Source organism: Cyclopterus lumpus, chromosome 7 (genome assembly GCF_009769545.1).
Source record: "Cyclopterus lumpus isolate fCycLum1 chromosome 7, fCycLum1.pri, whole genome shotgun sequence".
In the NCBI taxonomy this organism is placed as follows: domain Eukaryota; kingdom Metazoa; phylum Chordata; class Actinopteri; order Perciformes; family Cyclopteridae; genus Cyclopterus; species Cyclopterus lumpus.
The window spans coordinates 11,933,518-11,951,955 of NC_046972.1; the positions used below are offsets into that span (position 1 = coordinate 11,933,518).

At 42.5% G+C, this 18,438-nt stretch overlaps 2 protein-coding genes across 3 annotated transcripts; both read right to left on the reverse strand.

The window, feature by feature from the left end:
* Positions 1 to 232: 232 nt before the first annotated feature.
* On the reverse strand, positions 233 to 12,200 carry LOC117734182 (zinc finger protein 335-like). 2 transcript variants are annotated; one of them, XM_034538346.1, is made up of 28 exons: positions 11,905 to 12,200; positions 10,484 to 10,677; positions 10,072 to 10,348; positions 9,877 to 9,954; positions 8,463 to 9,569; positions 8,156 to 8,338; positions 7,883 to 8,047; positions 7,541 to 7,793; positions 7,268 to 7,445; positions 7,059 to 7,171; positions 6,937 to 6,955; positions 6,699 to 6,815; positions 6,235 to 6,311; positions 5,893 to 6,053; positions 5,563 to 5,786; positions 5,346 to 5,445; positions 4,632 to 4,720; positions 4,258 to 4,514; positions 3,751 to 3,868; positions 3,462 to 3,659; positions 3,061 to 3,203; positions 2,784 to 2,923; positions 2,543 to 2,640; positions 2,356 to 2,442; positions 2,177 to 2,260; positions 2,022 to 2,081; positions 1,781 to 1,886; positions 233 to 947 (listed from the first exon to the last, which is right to left on the reverse strand). In XM_034538346.1, the coding sequence occupies exons 2-28, from the start codon at positions 10,673 to 10,675 to the stop codon at positions 835 to 837; spliced, it is 4,737 nt and encodes a 1,578-aa protein (XP_034394237.1). In that variant the 5' UTR covers positions 10,676 to 10,677; positions 11,905 to 12,200; the 3' UTR covers positions 233 to 834. The 2 variants fall into 2 exon arrangements, with proteins under 2 accessions (XP_034394237.1, XP_034394236.1); XM_034538345.1 differs by having other exon boundaries at positions 454 to 950.
* A 258-nt stretch (positions 12,201 to 12,458) lies between these two features.
* Positions 12,459 to 16,868, reverse strand: mmp9 (matrix metallopeptidase 9). Its single transcript, XM_034538347.1, has 13 exons — positions 16,541 to 16,868; positions 16,008 to 16,246; positions 15,689 to 15,837; positions 15,424 to 15,552; positions 15,134 to 15,307; positions 14,836 to 15,009; positions 14,569 to 14,742; positions 14,306 to 14,461; positions 13,992 to 14,202; positions 13,748 to 13,887; positions 13,505 to 13,655; positions 13,279 to 13,382; positions 12,459 to 13,180 (listed from the first exon to the last, which is right to left on the reverse strand). Exons 1-13 carry the CDS (start codon positions 16,676 to 16,678, stop codon positions 13,056 to 13,058), a joined length of 2,064 nt encoding a protein of 687 aa, XP_034394238.1. The 5' UTR covers positions 16,679 to 16,868; the 3' UTR covers positions 12,459 to 13,055.
* Between the last annotated feature and the right edge of the window lie 1,570 nt (positions 16,869 to 18,438).

Here is an 18,438-nt window from a genome sequence, read left to right on the forward strand (position 1 = left end):
GTGCTGGAATTGCTATTAGCACATTATAAGACAATATAACACCACAAATTACACAATGAGGATAGAGTTGCATCAACTCATTTCTGATTGTGTAAACAACAACTCTTTGGTAATAGCTTTGCTTTTATGATGTCCAATGCATTAGAAATATAGACATTTTAAAGCAGATATAGGTTGTTTTATGAAAATCAAGCTCTCTATCTGGACATTTATGGACCCATTACAGCATAGACACAAGTATACACAAAGTGATTTATTTGGTGTCAGCTTCCAGCTTATTAAACACTTCATATTCACCAAATCAAAACATATCCTCCATTGCTGAACAGAATACAAATGCAAAAGGTATGTACATATTCATATTTAGTAAACACAATGTTGTGGCATTCTAACAATTAAGAATATTATTACAGAGCAAACATAATCACTCCCTTCCCCCCCCCCCCCCCCCATTCAAAAACTAAAATGTTCCTTTGGATACTCAGTACATTTTCTAAATTATGATATAAGCCATTTCATTCTCTTTGATAACATTGTCTTGCAAATGGAGGCAGTTGAGGCATGTAAACAAGAATAATTACAGAACAACCTTGCTAAATTAACTCTTAAATGCACAGCCCCTATGATTAAGTTAGAAGCAATGGGTGCAATAATTTTAATTTACAAAAAGTTGTCGATCTTATTGAACAGTGCAACTGCCGCCGAGCAGGTGACAGTGTGGAGATGATGTTTTAGTTCACAGCCAGCTAAATGCATAAATAAGTTGAGGTCACTGTACTTGTCAGTTGAAAGTGGTTTATAGTCATTTGTATCCCAGCAGTTTTAAGAAGCAGTCTATTCCTCTGTGAAGGTGATGACATCATAATGGATGCCTTGCTGCTGCAGCTGCTCCAGCTGTTCAGGTGTAGCTTCAGTGTAGACGGTCTGGGTCTGAGCCATGGATGAGTCTGCTACAAGAACAAAGATTGTTGGCAATGTAGTTACTTTAAGTGTTCATCATAAGGGCTATTTCAAGGTTTATGTTATTATCAAACATATTATTATTTAAAATGAATAACATCATAAACTATTCTCCCATTAGACAACACAGGTGGTTTGGTATGTTTTAGCCGATTATCTATAGAGGATATATGTTCACCATTTTCCAAAGCATCTACATTTCAGCATCTACATCCATTAATTTCACCGGGGTTTGAAATGAAATTTGCAGAGACATAAGTCATTGTTGCCTCCTCAATGGTGTGATCAAGAGTACCGGTACTCCAACATCAGTGTTTTTATTCTTTTTATCAAACTTTAAAGCAAGGAATCTCCATCTGTGCGTGTCCTTCACATATCAAGAAAGGCTTATTGAATCAACTTGCCAGCTGGCAGTGTATTGCTGGGGACCCAAGGACATGCAGCATACACGTTCAATATTAATGAAGTGAATAAACAAACTAACAGCTCTCTGTGCAGCAGTGGTGCTTCAGGGCTTTGTAGGCTCATTGACTGATCACTATTGCTGCTAGATACTGGATATACTAACCGCATACTTATTCACTTCTGTGGAGTCAACGAGCAAAGAGCGATTGTGAACAACACTCCCTCCAAGCAGCAAAGTGAAGTGAGAGGAAGTCAACAGTTATAAACCTAGAAATGTGTGGTATGCTTTGGAAAATGCTGGATGCTAAACACAGGCATGGTATTTAATAGATTTGGTAAATAAACAATCCAACAGTGTAGTGGAGGACTGATTATAAAACAAGTGAAGTGCAATCCGTTCCCTAAAAGAGCCGACCTGAGACAGCAGAGTGGGAAGCGGCCTCCAGATCTTCAGGATTCACCAACTGTTGCTCCGAGCTCACAGGAAGATACTGGATCTGACCGTCATGGCTCACAGCAATCTGAACATGCAAAGAACATGGAGCAATGAGCTTTTGTCAAAACAAAAAACTCTTACTGGAGAGCATTTGAGGTGATCTGCCTTAGTTTGTCAAGTTCAATCTCTCACTGTAGAGTTATCGAAATCTCAGCCTCACCTGTTGCTCCTGCAGAAAGGTCCCGTCATGCTCATACTGGATGATCTGTCCATCGGGCATCTGAGGAACAGAAGAGCAGTTAGAACATGACATTATCCCCTGAAAACACTGCATGTATCCATCAGTTATGGCGACTTATGAGGCAATACACTGACCTGTATGTGGTTACCATCAGCTACTACCACATACTCCTGAGGAATCAAGTGCTGCACACCATCCTGTGAGATGATATACTGAACCTGAAACAGGACCAATGAGGTGAGATGAAAGCTTAAATATATATTAAGAGCTATGATATAAATGTATACAGTAGAATCTACAAAATGGTTCTTACCTCAGTCACCTGGTTCTCTCCTGTCATCAGGTGCTGAACTGTCTGTCCATCTATGGTGGTTATCTGCTGGATGTATGTTCCCTCCTCCTGATTAATGTACACAGGAATGCATTTAGTTACAATTGCCTCCATTCTGTATGCAAGAACAATTCTACAAGTATGTCCAGCATCATGTGAACGCTGGTACCTGGTCTGATAGTGCCTGTTCTTGAGCTACAATGATGTGCTCCTGTCCTAAGGCCTGCAACCGCTCTGGAGTGATCACTGTCTGATGTGCCTGTAGCGCTGTTACAGACCCACACAGACCCACACACACACACACACACACCAAAACACACACATTCATTGATTTTTGTGAATTGGTGTGCCACTAAACGCGGTGTCATGCGGTATCATTCATTCATTCTCATATTATTCGTGTTCCTTACATTGTAGTGTGGCCAGGGCCTCCTCATCACTATTCGCGATGATGGTTTGCTGAGATGTGGGGGGGCGACTTTTGCGAGCAGGATGATCCAGATTGTGAAGACGCTCCATATGAAACTTTAGATGACCATTACGGTTAAACCTGAGATATTGGGCAAAAAAACGCAGTAACGTCCATAATCACTTTGCGGTATAATGTAAACAATTTGTTTTGTATAAGGGCTCCTAATGGAAAGCAAATGCAAGTTTTGTGAGCGTTCAATTTTGTTTCATACCCACCTTTGTCCACAAAGTTTGCAAGAGAACGGTTTCTCATTGGTGTGTGTCATCATGTGTCGCCGCAGGTCTTTCTTGTTCTTGGAGGCAAAGCTACAGCTTGGACACTTGTGAGGGCGCAAGTAAGAATGCAGCTCCATGTGAGCCTAAAGAAAAGGATATAATCACATTCAAAAAGAGTGGTTCAAAACAGGAATGCTTTAAAAATGGCATACAAATGACCTACAAATTACACAAAGGGTGGAAATGCCCGTATGTCGTCTTTCACCCTGTTAAAACTATGTTTGATGAGCTATTGGATATTTATGCAAGTGTCATTGACAAATCTGGGGTCAATTTATGGCATTTGCTAGGAAAAAACATGTGTTTTTGATAAGACAGTGCTGCACAACTTAGAGACTCACCTTGACCTCCTGCCAGGACGTGGAGGTGAAATCACAATCAGGACACTTGAAGGTGTTGGGGTCCAAGTGGGCCCTCTTGTGGTTCTCCATGTCAGAGCGTCCGTGGAAAGACTCCATGCATATTCGGCAGGAAAACCTCTTGGTGCTCAGACCGGGAGAGCTCTCAGCAGAGGGAGAGGCTGGATCTTCGCTGCTCAGCTGAGAGAAAACAGAGGACGCAGTCAGAGAGGAGGGGTACACGACGTAGACAGATCTCTACATGCCAAAACAACTGATCTCTCGCAGTTACCTCCACCTGTTGCAGAACACCATCAGGCAGTGCTGACGTTAAGTAGTACTTGTCACTTTTCAGGCTTTCTGACCCGGAGACTTCTACAGCCTGAGAAGGACTGCTCTCATCGTTACTACTGCAAAGACAACAGTTTTATGACATTATAGATTGAGAAGAGATCATAAAGGTCATCAATAACCTTCATGGTCTCATTCAAATTAAAGTAGTAATTCCACCTAATCAGAGAAAATCCCACTGTGTGTTATGTAGTCTCACATAGCCAGAGATATTTCCACAGTGCAGTGTCAGCGCGAAAAAAATGTGTCCCACATGATCATTTTGCTAAAGAGGGAAAAAGGCTCTGGCTTGTTTGTATTTCTTCAAACCAAATCACAATTGTCCAAGCAAAGGATGCAGCAATGGTGCCCCTGCCAATTGGTAACAGGTAAGAAGTTGAAGGGAGGAGAATGCTGAGTGAAATAGGCGGTCAATTTCAGGCTTTACCCTCATTCTGTGTTAAGTTACCTGTATCCAGGGCTGTGGATCTCTTCCGCCGCCTGTTCCACCACACTGAAGTCCCCTTCGCCCTCGTAGGCTTCGATGGCAATCTGAGTCAGCTCTCCTGTTTCGGAGGTGGCTGCCTCGAAAGCTTCTTGTAGCACCGTCTCACCGTTCTCAGACACGTGAAAGGTCACAACCTTTGGCGCCTGGCCTGATGCTGTGGTCACCGTACTCCACGTGCCCTTTTCTAAAGCTTTGCCTTCTGAATTCAGCACCGCCACCTGAGGAGCACATTGAGTCATTTTTAACATAATGCATCTTATTTACAAAATGCATACATACTATCCACATAAATGTAACCCGCTTATGTCAAATTAAATCTTTTGATGAGCACCAACCTGTAAGGCGTTTCCAACCAATTCCCGGGCGTTGCTCATATTCAGCAGCAGGTCAAGGGCGTTCTGGGCAGATTGGTCACTGGATTCAACTGAGGAGCACACGAAAAGTTTTTTAAAAAGTCAGCATTTATCTTCAACCTTCATCCTACCAACATATTTAACAAACAAGGACTACCGAATCTGGAAACCAAGAATAAACTACTGGAAAAAAATCATTGTAGCAAAATGTGAACTCATTTAAACAAAACTTAGTTCATTAGCTTCAGGGCTCTGAGATTGTCATCTAAAATGAGCTTGTACAGGCTGTGGGTCATTGACTACAGGTACATTTTTGCTGCTGGATAATGGATATATTAATATACAACCAAGCTCTTCTTCACTTCCCTAGACTCAACGAGCGATGACTGGTTCAGACAATGCGTCCGTCTATACAAATTGCATAAGTGGAATTAGGTGCTTATGACTGGGGCACGCATCCCCTAAAATACCAATACGATGCTATTTTTTTTAAAGCACCATTTAATACAGAAACCGAAAACAATGATAAGAAGTGATAAGGAAGAAATTGATTGACAAAGTCAAGGTGGCATGATCAAATCAAGTAGTGGTAAGTATACCTCTGGTGTCTGTGTGTACCCCAGAGGTACACACAGACATACAGATGGTCACATACCAGAAATACTATTAATGTCTGTTGAATAGAAAAAGACTGACTATGTTCATAGATGATGGTGGTGTTTCCCAATGCATCCTGGGACACAGAGGCATTTTCCATTCCCTGCATGGCCTGGAGTGTTGCAGAATCCACTGCAACCTAATGAAGACGGGTGAAAAAAACAATTATCACCAAATACCGCAAAACATTACACATCCTGAAACAAAATCCAAATTGGGCCAGAGATGAATAACAGAAAACCTCAAACAGACTCACAATAGTGTTCTGCAAATCCTGTTTGTCCTCATGTTGTTGTTGTTTGAGCTCCTCTATCTGCTGCAGCGTGAAGAAGGGCCTGCGGTGCCTCCTGACAGGCTCCTCAGGGTGCGTCACAGACCACTCGTCAAACGTCTCAGGGTGGCGACACTGCACATGCAGACGCAAGTTCTTCCTGTGCTTGGTTGTGAAGTGGCACATATCACAGGAGAAAGGCTTCTCCCCTGTAGAAGACGGTGTTCATTGTAAAGGGGTTGTACGGTATTGCATTCATGAGGTGAACATACTCATCTTAAATAGACTTAATGGAAGTCTTTCTGCTCCACAGACCTGTGTGTTTGATGGCCAGATGGGAGACCAGGAACTCCTCCTTACAAGTAGAGTATTTACAGTAGTCACACTTGAAGGGCCGGTCGTTGGTATGGGACAGCTGATGGTTGAGCAGCAGCTTCTTGTTGTCACAAGTGTAATCGCAAAATTCACACTTGAACCTTGCACATGCACATCCAAGAGTTAATCATTGTGATATTATCATTATTACTCACATCAACGACAAATGAATGCTGATTCATTAAGGCATATTCTAGACTACATTGCTGATCAGACATGTCTGTTACATCCATGGTTTTTAAAATACAGAATGATAAATGACTATATAATAACAATACTGACTTGCTGTCTCCAAGACTCTGGATGTGAGTCAGCAGGTGCATTTTGAACGTGTAGCGCTTCTTGAAGGATTTGCCACACTACAAACAAAGAAAGACAAAGAACATTTCCAACATCTGGATTTATATCATGTAAAGAAAGAACAGGTGGAGCCTTATGATTTAGGATGAACTTATTTAAGACAGTTTGTTTTTCACTTCAAAGGATGTTTTCTAAAAGGAGGTGTGTCCTAACTGTTTCTTCACAAAATGCAAGGTAAAGTGCTGCTTTAGTGCCATTTTAAGCATACTTTGACAATTATTTGTATAGTATTGTAAGTTGCAATTATTTTTGCCAGGTTCGTCGTGAAAGGACATTTTCATATTGTCCTATGCCTACTTTAACCACTTAAAATATTCTGTGCCATGTGCCACAAATATTGGTGTTCATTAAATGTTCTTAAAATGTTACAATCTTTATCATCTGACCTTATCACACATATGTGGTTTCTCTGAGCTGTGGGTCTTCATGTGCTGAGTCAGTCTCTTTTGCATGGGGTAAATCCTGTGACACACAGGGCAGAGGAACTCCGACACCTTTGGTACCTGCAACAATGAGCATAAAAGCCATCAAATTGACTTGAAGGTAATTCTGCTACACGAGACCATGAGCATGCTAACTAGCATTTAAACATCTTTCAAATAAAGGAGTCCTAAAATGTCTTACCAACTCCGTCTTTCTTTTCCTGTAGAGATGACAATTAACATTATTTAAAATAAAATTAAAAATGTGTTCTGTAGTTTTAATAATTTATTATGCATGTGCTCTATGTTGACTGAGTTACTTACTTGTCTTTGTTGTGGATTGCTGCGTGGCGAACTACATCTTTCTTGTAGACACTCGTGTACTCACACTCCTCACACTTAAACGGCTTAATGCCCTCGTGATTGAACATGTGTTCCTGCAAAACAGCCCACCAGACTTTTAGGGCACCGTACAAACAGGAATGTAAACTGAGGTTAACCCTATTGCTGTGACCTGCTCTATTGTAACTGACCTTGAGTGAAGACCAGCGCTTGCAGCGATAGTTGCACTGCAGGCACTTGAAGAGCTCTGGGTCATTGCCTTCATGAGAGTCAACATGGAAGTGCAAATCTTCTTGGGTGAGGAAGCGTGAGCCACAGATCCAGCAGTTGTGAGGTCTCAGGAGCGGTTTCAGGGATTTATAGTACCGACTGTAAGAAAATTAAGAGAAAAAAGCAATTCGCTTGTTGTAATATTATGTAACACATTATTTTAACACAAGTTTATTTCATAATTTGATACTCACTTTCGATTGATATACTTCTTATACTTCTTGCGAAGAAAACGCTTTGAGGGTCGGCCGCGTTTCCTCTCAAAGAACTCTGGCTGTGTGTTGGATGAAGGGTCTTTGTTCTCAGAGTCTGATTGGCTTATTGCTGCCTCAGCTATGTCTCCATCTGTCCCTATAGCAGGACCAGTGTTTAGCCCAGAAGAACTTGCCTCTTCAGGTACACTAGCATCCGCACCCTCACTGGGCTTCTTAGCAATACTCTCTGCTTCTGTAACAAACCAATGAAAGAGAAGAATGTGGAGGCTTTCCTGTGCAGTGACTGTTTTTTGCTTTACTTTTTCAAAACTAAAAGCCAACCTTTGCCGTTGTAGCCTTCGTCTAGAAGGCTGTACTTCCTTGGACGGCCAACCTTACGTCGAGGACGCCCTTGAGAGGAGGAAGAGATGGGAGGAGCGGGCTTCTTCATGATGGCAGGTGGTCTTCCTTTGCCGTCCTCATTTGCAGGGTTGTAGTCACTGTCCTCTGGGAATAAACAAAGGAGCAGAGAGGGAAAGTGAGTATGATTATTTTCCCTTTGACTGATTCAAGTCAGAAAAGAATGGGGGTTGAATAAAAATCTTCCTCTCTGACCTTCAGGATCATCAATAGCACCAGCATCCACAATATCATCCTCCTCTTCCTCTGCTTTTTGGGGCTGAGCAGCCTTCGCCTTTGCTGCGTTCCTCTCTTCAGCTTCTTCCCTCTCTGCCTGACGACGGGCAAATGTCTCATTTTTAGGAGGCCGTCCACGTTTACGCTTCTTTGACATGTCCCCTGAATCCAGACATTATACCACAAAAAAAAGTATTGTTATTAGTATTACATCTTTTAAAAAATCTGAACTTAAAAAGTCAAAGCAATATGTCTTTGTGATACATAATCATCCGTACTACCTTACCTGCAGGTTTGAAGTGTTTGTCTCTCATGTGGTTAATTAGTGTGTCTTTGGAGGCACTCTTGTATGGACACATTTTACACTTGAACTGCTGAACAATTACTACTTCCATCATCTCCTCCAGCTCAGCCATGTTTGGTGTTCTGTGTCCAGAGCCTTCTGCCACTGTTGATGTCTCCATCTCTCTGACCAGCCCAGCTTCACCCTGAGGCCCCTGGGAGCCTTGGGGCTGCTCTTGGCTGGGTGAGTATTGTTGGGGCAGCTCAGGCTCTGGATTGGCGGTGTATGTCCCACTGCTGCTGATGAAGGGCCCAGGCTGGCTCTCGCTGCACTCCAGTGCCTCAGGAAGCCCACCTGAACCTACCGTGTCTGCCAGAGGGTGGTCTGATGAGGAGCTGTCATCGGCATAGAGAGAGGCCTCTGGACCATTGCTGCTTTCCATATAACAGGAGTGCTGCGGCTGCTGTTGGGAGTGCTGCGGCTGGTCTGGATCCTGGTTCCGCTCGTCATCATCGTCTCTCGCTTGATACTGAGAACAACCGGGTTGCTCAGAGTCTGCAGCTGCAACACACTCTCCTCCATACTCTGCCCCATACTGCCGACTTGTCTGTGTCCGGTGGTCCTCACTACTGTCAATGTAACTGCGTGAATGATGCGGTTGCTCTCCCTCGTCCATCCCACACTCCAGATACCCAGTGCTGCACTCCACCACATAGTGACCTCGGCTGGTAAGGTTTGAGTCAGCCCCACTGCATTCCACGTATCCAGGCAGGTCCTGGTCACTGTTATCTCCGCTGTAGTCAGGGAAACCTGACTGGGAGCGAGTCTGGTCAGGTTCCTCGCCTGAACACTCCACGTAGGATGATGAAGACTCCCCTGTCTGGTCTGGACCATCTGCACTGCAGTCCATATACTGGGAGGGGTGGGAGTGCTGGGGCTGGTCAGGCTGACTGCTGCTGTCCTCTGGGTAACCAGAAGGACCAGGCTGATCAGGTTCAAGGTTGCCATGCAGGTCTCCCTGGTCCAGACAGGTGGACGTGGGCCCTTCTGCGAGACCTTCTATACGATCAGAGAGGGCCGAAGATGACATCTGGGCTACCATAGGAGCCCCTATAGCAGACAAATACATAGAGATGGATTGAACACACTACAAAATATTCTCATACTGTGTGTCACCAATGTAAGTGGATTATAAATTAACTTGTTATAGGACTAGAATAAAGTTGGGTCATAACAAGTTGACATGGAGTATATATATATATATATATACATAAATAAATGCTGTCCGAGTAACATCCCACCAGAGTATTCAGTATAGTGTTTATATTATATATAAACATGTTTATAATTTCCTCATTAACTTTTACAAGGTTTGAAGAAAGGCTTAATGAGTTAGCATTAACAACAGCAGTTTTACCATCATCTGGTCCTTGTAATATCAGATACTGGGTTGTTTCTGCACCTCCATCTTCTGCACTGGTCACAGCTATGCAACCTAACAGAAGAACAGCAGACAACATCAGATGTCTGCTACGGTAAAATACTCAAACTGACTCAACATAAAAGCTTCTCAGCCTATAATACAACAGAAAGTGGAGTGTCAGCTAAATACCATTCATGATGTCGGGGCCGATGGTGGACTCAATGATCTTGTCAATGGCAGACCCGAGGTCTGACGAGGTAGAAGCAGTTGAGTCAGAAACCATCATGGCTCTTTCAGATGCAGCACTTGAGTGGACCAGCACTTGGACTGACTCAGACACCATCACTGACTGCGTCACTGTGGACACGCTGGACACGCTGGTGGACTGGGCCACTGAGGAGGAGTCTGGGAGGTGGACTGATGAAACTCTGACGTCTGTACTGGAGCTGGTTTCTGAGACGAACACCTTGACAGAACCGGATTGGAATACCAAGAAGCGTTAATGACAAAAGCCAAACCGCTATAAATTTTTAAACACGCTACTGAAAATCTTTTCTTTTTAAAAAAAATACAAATACAAAAAAAAAAAAAAAAAAATTACCACAAGTCCCTCTGAGCTCTGGCCCACATGGCAGTCCGATTCTGGGGCCTGTGCATGAGAGGCAGCCGCATCACTGCTGTCTGCAGACATGGCCTCTGATGACTCCATACCCATGCCGCTTTCGGACGGTTCCTCCATCCCAGAGGGACCGGCATCACTGCTGCTCTCCACCTCATTCTCCTCCGAATCCATAACTATCCACCAAAATGTAACAAAAAACACCATCAATTTGAAATTTGTGTCATGTTTAATTAAGCATGGCTTGGTCAAGATGAACACAACTTTCATCATTCATGTTATGAGGGTTTGCAATAATTAAGATTGTTCATGGTCCCCGTTACTTTGACATTAGATTAACAGTAGTATGAAAGTATGGAAAGCAAATAAGAACTTTAAAGACTGAAAACTGAAAGTTTGTCAACGTTTTTTAAATGTGTGCAAGGGCATATATTGGAAAAGGTAACTCAAGTAATTCATTTTTGGTTTTAAAGTCTCTTTGGCACTTTACATTTAGTGTTTGTCTTGTGAGGTCTTTATTTAGATTGTGATACCGTGATGGGTTTTGTGGAAATGCAAATTCCTTCATATCAAATAGTGTGCAGATGTAAACACAAGGTTAAAATAGCTAACAGCAATATCTCCATCTAGGAGTGTGAAATAGCATGAGTACATTTACTAAGATAAACTGCTTTGATTTACTGACAGTTTATACTTTTACTCCACTGCACCGAATGTCAGTGAATGTGTTTGTGATACTATGTATAACATTTTCCCTTTGATTTCAGGAAATAATATTGAGTTGTCATCACGTCTGTTAGTTAACTAGTGATACACGTACATCACTGTGTATATTTAACTTAAACCTAAACCCCGTTTGCTCCAGCAGTTTCTCTGCAGAAGTCTACATTAATAAACGTTAGCCAAGTTATACGAAGTCTTGTCATTCCAGGACGTCGGTGTGAATTAAAGGCTCTGTTCTGTGAAGTTGTTTGGAGACTACGGGAACCAACGCCAGCTCACGATGAAGCAGAGCCGTGAGCTTTGAGCTGGCTAGCAGACATTGTTGTCAGCTCGGTATCTCGTTCGATGACGCTGGAAAACAACTAAAATGGCAGTTTGAGTGGTTGAATATGACAGCGTCGTGAATGAAGAGCAGTTATAAGACAGTCGGCAGGTCAGGTGTAAACACAGCGACCTAAACAGCGCGTGTTAGCCGTTTTAAACGGGCCCAGCTGCCCTTGATCCTGCCTGCTCCGCGTCGCCATTTTCCACCAAGTAGCCCCGCTTTACACTCAGGCATCTGAAAGCTCTACTGGGGACCTCGAGGGCCTCAGCTGCGGCAGACCGCCCAAATGCTCTCCCTGAAGAAAATGAAAATGTTGTCCCTGTCCGGTACAAGAATCTCCGCGCTTTTTTCTTACCGTGCGTTTTCGAGTCGAAGGGTTTCCGTTCGTGTAGACGCGCTGGATAGAACAGGAATTAGCAACGGATAATTGTTGCTTCTTTCTAGTCGGGCGCCATGAGACTCTCCTTGCTTCCTGTCCGTGCAACCGGATCTTATTTATTGTTTTAGTTGAAAACGCTTGTTGTTCAGCGAGCTTTGGTATATTTACCTATTTTAACAATTTGTGTTTACTGATAGATTGATCGTTATATGTTTCATATATTCGGCAAAAGCTATGGTTATAATCCCTTAGTGGACTATTGTTTTTAGAGGAAGGCGTATTACGCAATTAGATGCGGAGTAATATGCCTTCACTAGGACCGTCGTTTAAGGAGACTCCATAATCCGTACTGCAGACATGTATTACATTTAGTTTTCTAGTCAGGTCGTTGTCGTGTTATCCTTACTGGCTACGTGGGAAATTACGACGTCAGTGTATCTTCATTACTAGCAATATGTGAATTATACATGTTTGTTTTTGCAATAATAATACAGCATGATCAGTTTTAGTGAACGATCGACACAACTGGATGTAGTTCTCACATAACGTTTATTGCATTGAAAGAACGAATTTAGACAAATACAAAACATATCAGTCTCATAAATAATTTCAGTGAAGGAGACATTAAATTGTCTTCCAGTGCAAGTGATTGGCTTTAAAGCCATTTTCAGAAATACACAAATATATTTATACAAACCAAAAAAGCTTTAGGACACAGACATACTATTAGATATTGCTATAAATACCAAACTAATCTAATACTGAGTATCAACCTGTCAGACATAAAGATACCATCACAAATCTGGAATCCAGATAGCTTTTGGGAATATTTGTTGTAGTTATGGCTCTCAAATTTTAGACCACCAAAACCAACCAGTTCACAGATTATCAGCCTGAGGGCAAGGCAGTGCCAAAGATCACTTGGCTTTGCTTTCCTTTGGTTCAATGCTGTATGTTATAGAATTAGCCAACGTCAATGACAGGAAATCGTTGACATCCGAGATAGCAAACACATCATACAACAGACAAATATTGCATCACATTCTCCCTGACACCTGCACAGGAGAGAGAAGTAGGTGCTGCCACATTTAAGATGATTTCCAGCTCATCCTTGTTTGTTCATCTCCTCAGTAGCTGGTGCCTGAAGCATCTTTGCACTTGAGAAGATCATATTTCACATAGCCAACACGATCCACCTGCCTGCGGGAGTTCATACGCCAGTAGAAGCGGTCTCGGCAGAAGTAGATGTGAGCTAAAGCAGAAAAGACAAAATGAGGATTCTTGCATGAAACAATGTATTGTTATATGCTAAGTTTGTTTATTGAGCTTAGTATACATGTTTAAAATTACCTTTGTACTGGAAGACATCATGAGCATCACTGGGGACTCCACCAAAAACGGCGTCTGTGTATCTGGGGTACCCTTTGTCGATTTTCTGGGCCTTCACATCAAGCCTGTGTTGATAATAGCAGATGATGTCATTGGATTAGAAGACGAATAGTCAAAGAAGAGCTGACAGGGTTGAAATTGAGCTGAAAATCTTCCCATCCTTATTTCTTACACAATTTTAACTCACCTCCAGTAGTTCTCCCCACTGAAGAGCAGCACTTTGCCTTTCCCCCTCTGGAGGGCTCCCTCCACCTTCTGAATGCTGTTCGGGAGGCCGAGCTTCTCTATGCTGCGGGGCCCCAGGACACTCTTCCCTGTGTACACCCAGAAACGGGTTCCTGCAGAAAAAAAATTATCCTTAGAAAAAAATGTTGTGCACTTTTGTCCTTAGAGTCAGTGGTCTCATATACACTGTATGTAGCTTTATTACCTGAGAAAAAGTACAATTTCCTGGCCAGAATGTTCTCAAAGGCAGAGTCAATGACTGCTGGCAGAGCAGGCCACTTCTGTGAAATAGAAAATGGTCCCTGGAGCCCTCCATTACGCTCACTGGACATCTTCCAGTAATGTCTGTTGATAAACACATTTAAACACAACACACAATTAACACATCAGCATGGCTGGTTTGTGTTAATGTTGCTGTTATTACAAAGAAAAATAGACTAATTGCTTACCCGTCCTTAAAGAAATGTAGTTCTCCATCAATCACAGTGATGGTGTCGAAATTGGTCAACTTGCAGGCATCTTTGGTGGGATCCACAGGTCGTGTGGTGGCAGTTGTGGTGGGATCAGTGGGTCCATCTGGAGAGTCAGTCTCATCAGTGTCTGGGTAGGTGGTGGGTGTGATGGGCCCAGGGGGGGTGGGATCAGGGGCTGTTTTGCTTCCTGAAAAAAGAAAATAGTGTTGGTTGAGAGAAAGGGTTGAGAAGTGGACATTTACGCATTTTAATGCGATTTTGTATAATAACACCGTTTTTCATGACCTCACCATAGAGATATTGAATGCCTTCAATGTCATCTTCATGCAGGGAGAAGTCTTTCACGTAGCTGTACATGGGGTACATGAGAGCCTCTCTGATGTTGGAGTGATCCAGGCCAAGAGCATGTCCAAACTCGTGGGCTGCCACCAGGAACAGACTGTAACCTGGAACACACGCAGAAAGGAATATTAATGAATGGCAAGGGTAAATACGTATAGCATTTATCTTCTCCACTTTCCTATATTTTTATTCTTGTATTCATATTACTCACCCTGGTCAGGACAAAAGCCCCATTTATTGTCGTCATCATAGCTGTTAGTGGTACTGCACCACAACTTGCCATCTCCTCGTCCCTCACTTGTGCAGGAGTCGTACTCTTTACCCAGGAACACAAAGGGGAAATGGCAAGGCTCCCCCTCAGCGTTTCCACCAATCACAGAGGTGTCTGGCCAAACAAAGACATAATACCAACAGTAAGATGACAAGCCATTGTGGCAGTACTCCACAGTATTCAGGAAATCTGGTTCCTATCACTCACCACGACTGGGACAGAATCCATATTTCTTGTCATTGTCAAAGTTGCTTGTGGTGGCACACCAGCGATAGCCATCATTGCGGCCCTCTGTGGTACAGCTGTCATATTCCTGCCCCAGAAAGACGAAGGGGAAGACACACTTCGCCCCATCTGCGTTTCCGTCAAATGTGTACAGAACTGTCAGGATGAGAATAAGGGGCAAGGATGAGCGGGTGAAGCGAGTCAGCATGCCACGAATGTAAACACATCTAGCTGACCTCTGACCTCTGATTTTCCTTGCGGAACAAATTGTCAAGCTTACGTTCACTTGGGCAGAAGCCATATTTCTTGTCACTGCTGTAGTCAGCTGTGGTGGCACACCACGGCAGGTTGTCCGTACGCCCACTAGTGGTGCAGGTGGTGTAGGCTTTGCCTTCGAAAGTGAAGGGGAAATGGCACATGGCACCCTCAGCATTCCCATAGCTAGTCTTCACAGCTTCAGTGACAGAAAAAAACAAAAATGTTATGTAATGTGTAATGTGAACACTAGAGGGAGACAACCACATATTATTTGTTGGTGGTGAAGTACTTTCTTTTGGTATTTATTATTACCTGGTCCTGTTCCCAGGGTCCAGTACTCATCATCGTCAAAGTGGGCGTCACCCTGCACACCCTCACCAGGGGGATAAGCATGGGCCAGAAGACCATCTTTACCATCGAATGGATATGGGTCTCCATGGTCTGAACAGAAGATCAAAGTGCACGTCAGTCTTTTGATTTTAAACTTAGTTCAAAATCATTAGTTCAAAATCATTATACAAGTATGTGACATCAGTATGAACAACGCCTATGAATGGACCACAGCACAAACACATACCGGCTTTTCCAAATGAAATCATGATGTCAGCTGTTCCATCAAAGAGGCGGGTAAAAGTCAGAGGGGTCACATCACTCCACACCTTGAAAGCTCTGGCAAAGGCGTCATCAATCAGAGAAATATCCATGTCTGGAGTATAGTTAATGATCCTGTGGAGAAGAGAATAATGACACTGTTTTCAGACTTAGAATTGACAATGTAAGTGAAGGAACTTACATCTCCATCAGAGATACACTTTTTATTTGGTGCCTTGCATTACAAAGCACACCCATTATAATATAGCATCCAGTCTATTAACAGATTATTTCTACCTACTCACCTATAAGTGACATCACGATTGTCCCATTTGAGGTCTCCGTCAAAGGTTTTGTAGTTGGCCACATCGGGAACCCCGCAGCGAGGCCGTTTCATGGCGTCCAGGGTGGACTTGTCCATCTCTCCAGTCTCCTCCAGCCCCATCTGCCTCTGCATCCTCTTCAAAGCCTTGGAGGTGGATACCATCGACTGGAAGCCGCTGCGTTTCAGCGTGTTTATGTAGCCAAACTTCTTCAGATAACCCTGGCAGGAGAACATGAGAAACCACAATAATGAGTCCATATTGTGTTTATGTCATGTGATGAGCAGGATAGAGTGGGTTCTTATGGAATAAACTTTGGTTTGGAAAAGTACATCCAAGTGTTTTTGTTCTCACTTTTACACCCTCATATAGCTTGAATTCAGAAGATGATATGTTTGTATTAACATCATAAAAGAGGTATTTGCCTAGGTAATTACTTGCCTGCACAGCTTGATTGCAAACTTGTTTGCTGGATTTTTAGTCTATCGAGACAAAATGAACCATCTGCTACTTACTTCTGCCAGCTCGGTATCCGTCATGTTTTTCATGATGTCTCCTGGGAAGGTGACAAAGACGGACTTCAGAGGAGCGCTCCATCCATCCTGGATGCTTATCCCCAAAATTAAACACACAGCTAAAGCACAGCACCTCATGATGAGACCTGTTATAAATTGCAGCTAAATATATACGAAGAGCCTTGCAGTGAACAAGTGCTCAGTTAGACAAAAAAAGATGAAAAAGCTTCTCCACTGACAATCAGCAGTGTTTCTCCTTCAGTGTTAGCTCCCCTCTTTGTTTTGACTGGCTCCTGTTGTCTCTGTGTGCCCTTGGTTGTGGACCTTGTTTTTATGCAACGTAACGTCTTAGTCACTTTACCTCGCCCCCACCCACTACTAACCTCAACCCTCCCACTTACATCTTGACAGACTGCACGTTGAATGTACAAGGGGAATTTCCAGAATTTCCACATTTAGCCTTACCTAACAGCTAGTGAGTGGTTAGCTAATTGTTCTTTATTGGAAATATTTCAAGCTGGAGGAGGTGAAGAATGACAGTAATGGATAAAACTGATTATGGCAAAGTATTATGGTTGCATTCATATTATGTTAATAAAGTAAACACACTGCCTGAAAACCCACACAAATTATCAACCACATTACCAGTTATTTTGAGAGCTTTTAAAATTGCTATTATAAATAAATAAATAATAATACAATAAAAAAATAATCTAAAGAGCGCATAAACACAATATGTAGATGCTGAGTGGACATTGTCTTGATCATCCTTTTAATTCATGTGAAATGATCTTCTTGACATGTTAATGTCTTGTTACATTACACACTGATCATGGGACCCAGCCAGACACTTCTGTTATTAATATGGTCTCAGCAATGATATAAAAAGTTTCTTCCACACTTTTCATAAATAGAGATTTGTTTCCTCTTTACCTGATACTGAATTAAATATCAAACTAGGTCAAGCCTAAAGTAAATTCTGACAGAAATGTCACATGTCAGTTGTTTTATTATATTAAGTGTTCTACGATTGAGTTGATTAAGAAATCCCAATCTAATTAAATGTGATTTTATTTGCAGTGTTACATTATTGTTGTTGGCCAGATTTTGGGGAACTACCAGCATCATCATCACAACACTGCTGCTGATGCAACATCTTCACTGGCTTCTTCCACAAGATGAGCCAATTCACTAGAAATGACTTAAACGTCTTGTTTGTCCATGAGCATTGCACCTAATTTTCTACCAAGCACATTTCTGTTACATAACAGTTTGAGCCATGCATTAAAAAAAATAGAAAAGAAACAAAAGAAGAAAGAATCTATGTCCGTTGATCTTGAGGTTACCTATTAAGTGCAGCAGTGTTTGTGTTGGGTACGTATTGTATATGTGGATATTTAGAGGTATGTGAGTATTGAAGTGTTGTGGAGAAGGATGTGTCTCATGTCATGACTCATTTACGTTCCCACATGAATAACCAAAGCTGCAGATGAAGGGCTTTTTTTCAGTGAGCACACTGCTGACATCCTTTCCTCCCGAACATGTTTACTCAGTTGCTCTGCAGCATCTTCAGATGCAGGAAAATAAACATCTCTTTTTAAGTAAATACTCCATGTTAAGTAGAGGGGGAAGTCCCTGTCAATGCCCATGTTGAAAAATGATTTTCCAATTCCTAAAAGTGGATAAAAACATATTAGCTGCAATTGAGACTTGTCTTTTATGGTCAATGACTATTTGTACCGATCAATGTCCTAATGAAGAGGAGGTGTGACGTTTTGGACCTGCGGTTTGATGAGGAAGGTATCCTTCCTCATATTTGAATCTATGGTTTTGTGATGTGGTTGATGATGACACAATTTGACACATCCATCATCCTTCCCCCATTTGACCAACTTACC

What these genes read in the sequence shown, in the direction of transcription:
- LOC117734182 (XM_034538345.1), bottom strand. Translation starts at nt 10,675, where the DNA reads ATGGATTCGGAGGAGAATGAGGTGGAGAGCAGCAGTGATGCCGGTCCC. An exon ending in CGGCCCCGACATCATGAATG is followed by an intron (nt 9,955 to 10,071) that starts GTATTTAGCTGA and finishes TTCTTCTGTTAG; the next exon opens with GTTGCATAGCTGTGACCAGT. An exon ending in CGAAGGCTACAACGGCAAAG is followed by an intron (nt 7,794 to 7,882) that starts GTTGGCTTTTAG and finishes GGTTTGTTACAG; the next exon opens with AAGCAGAGAGTATTGCTAAG.
- mmp9 (XM_034538347.1), bottom strand. Translation starts at nt 16,678, where the DNA reads ATGAGGTGCTGTGCTTTAGCTGTGTGTTTAATTTTGGGGATAAGCATC. An exon ending in TGGCTTCTGCCCAAGTGAAC is followed by an intron (nt 15,010 to 15,133) that starts GTAAGCTTGACA and finishes TCATCCTGACAG; the next exon opens with TTCTGTACACATTTGACGGA. An exon ending in TGGATTCTGTCCCAGTCGTG is followed by an intron (nt 14,743 to 14,835) that starts GTGAGTGATAGG and finishes TTGTTTGGCCAG; the next exon opens with ACACCTCTGTGATTGGTGGA.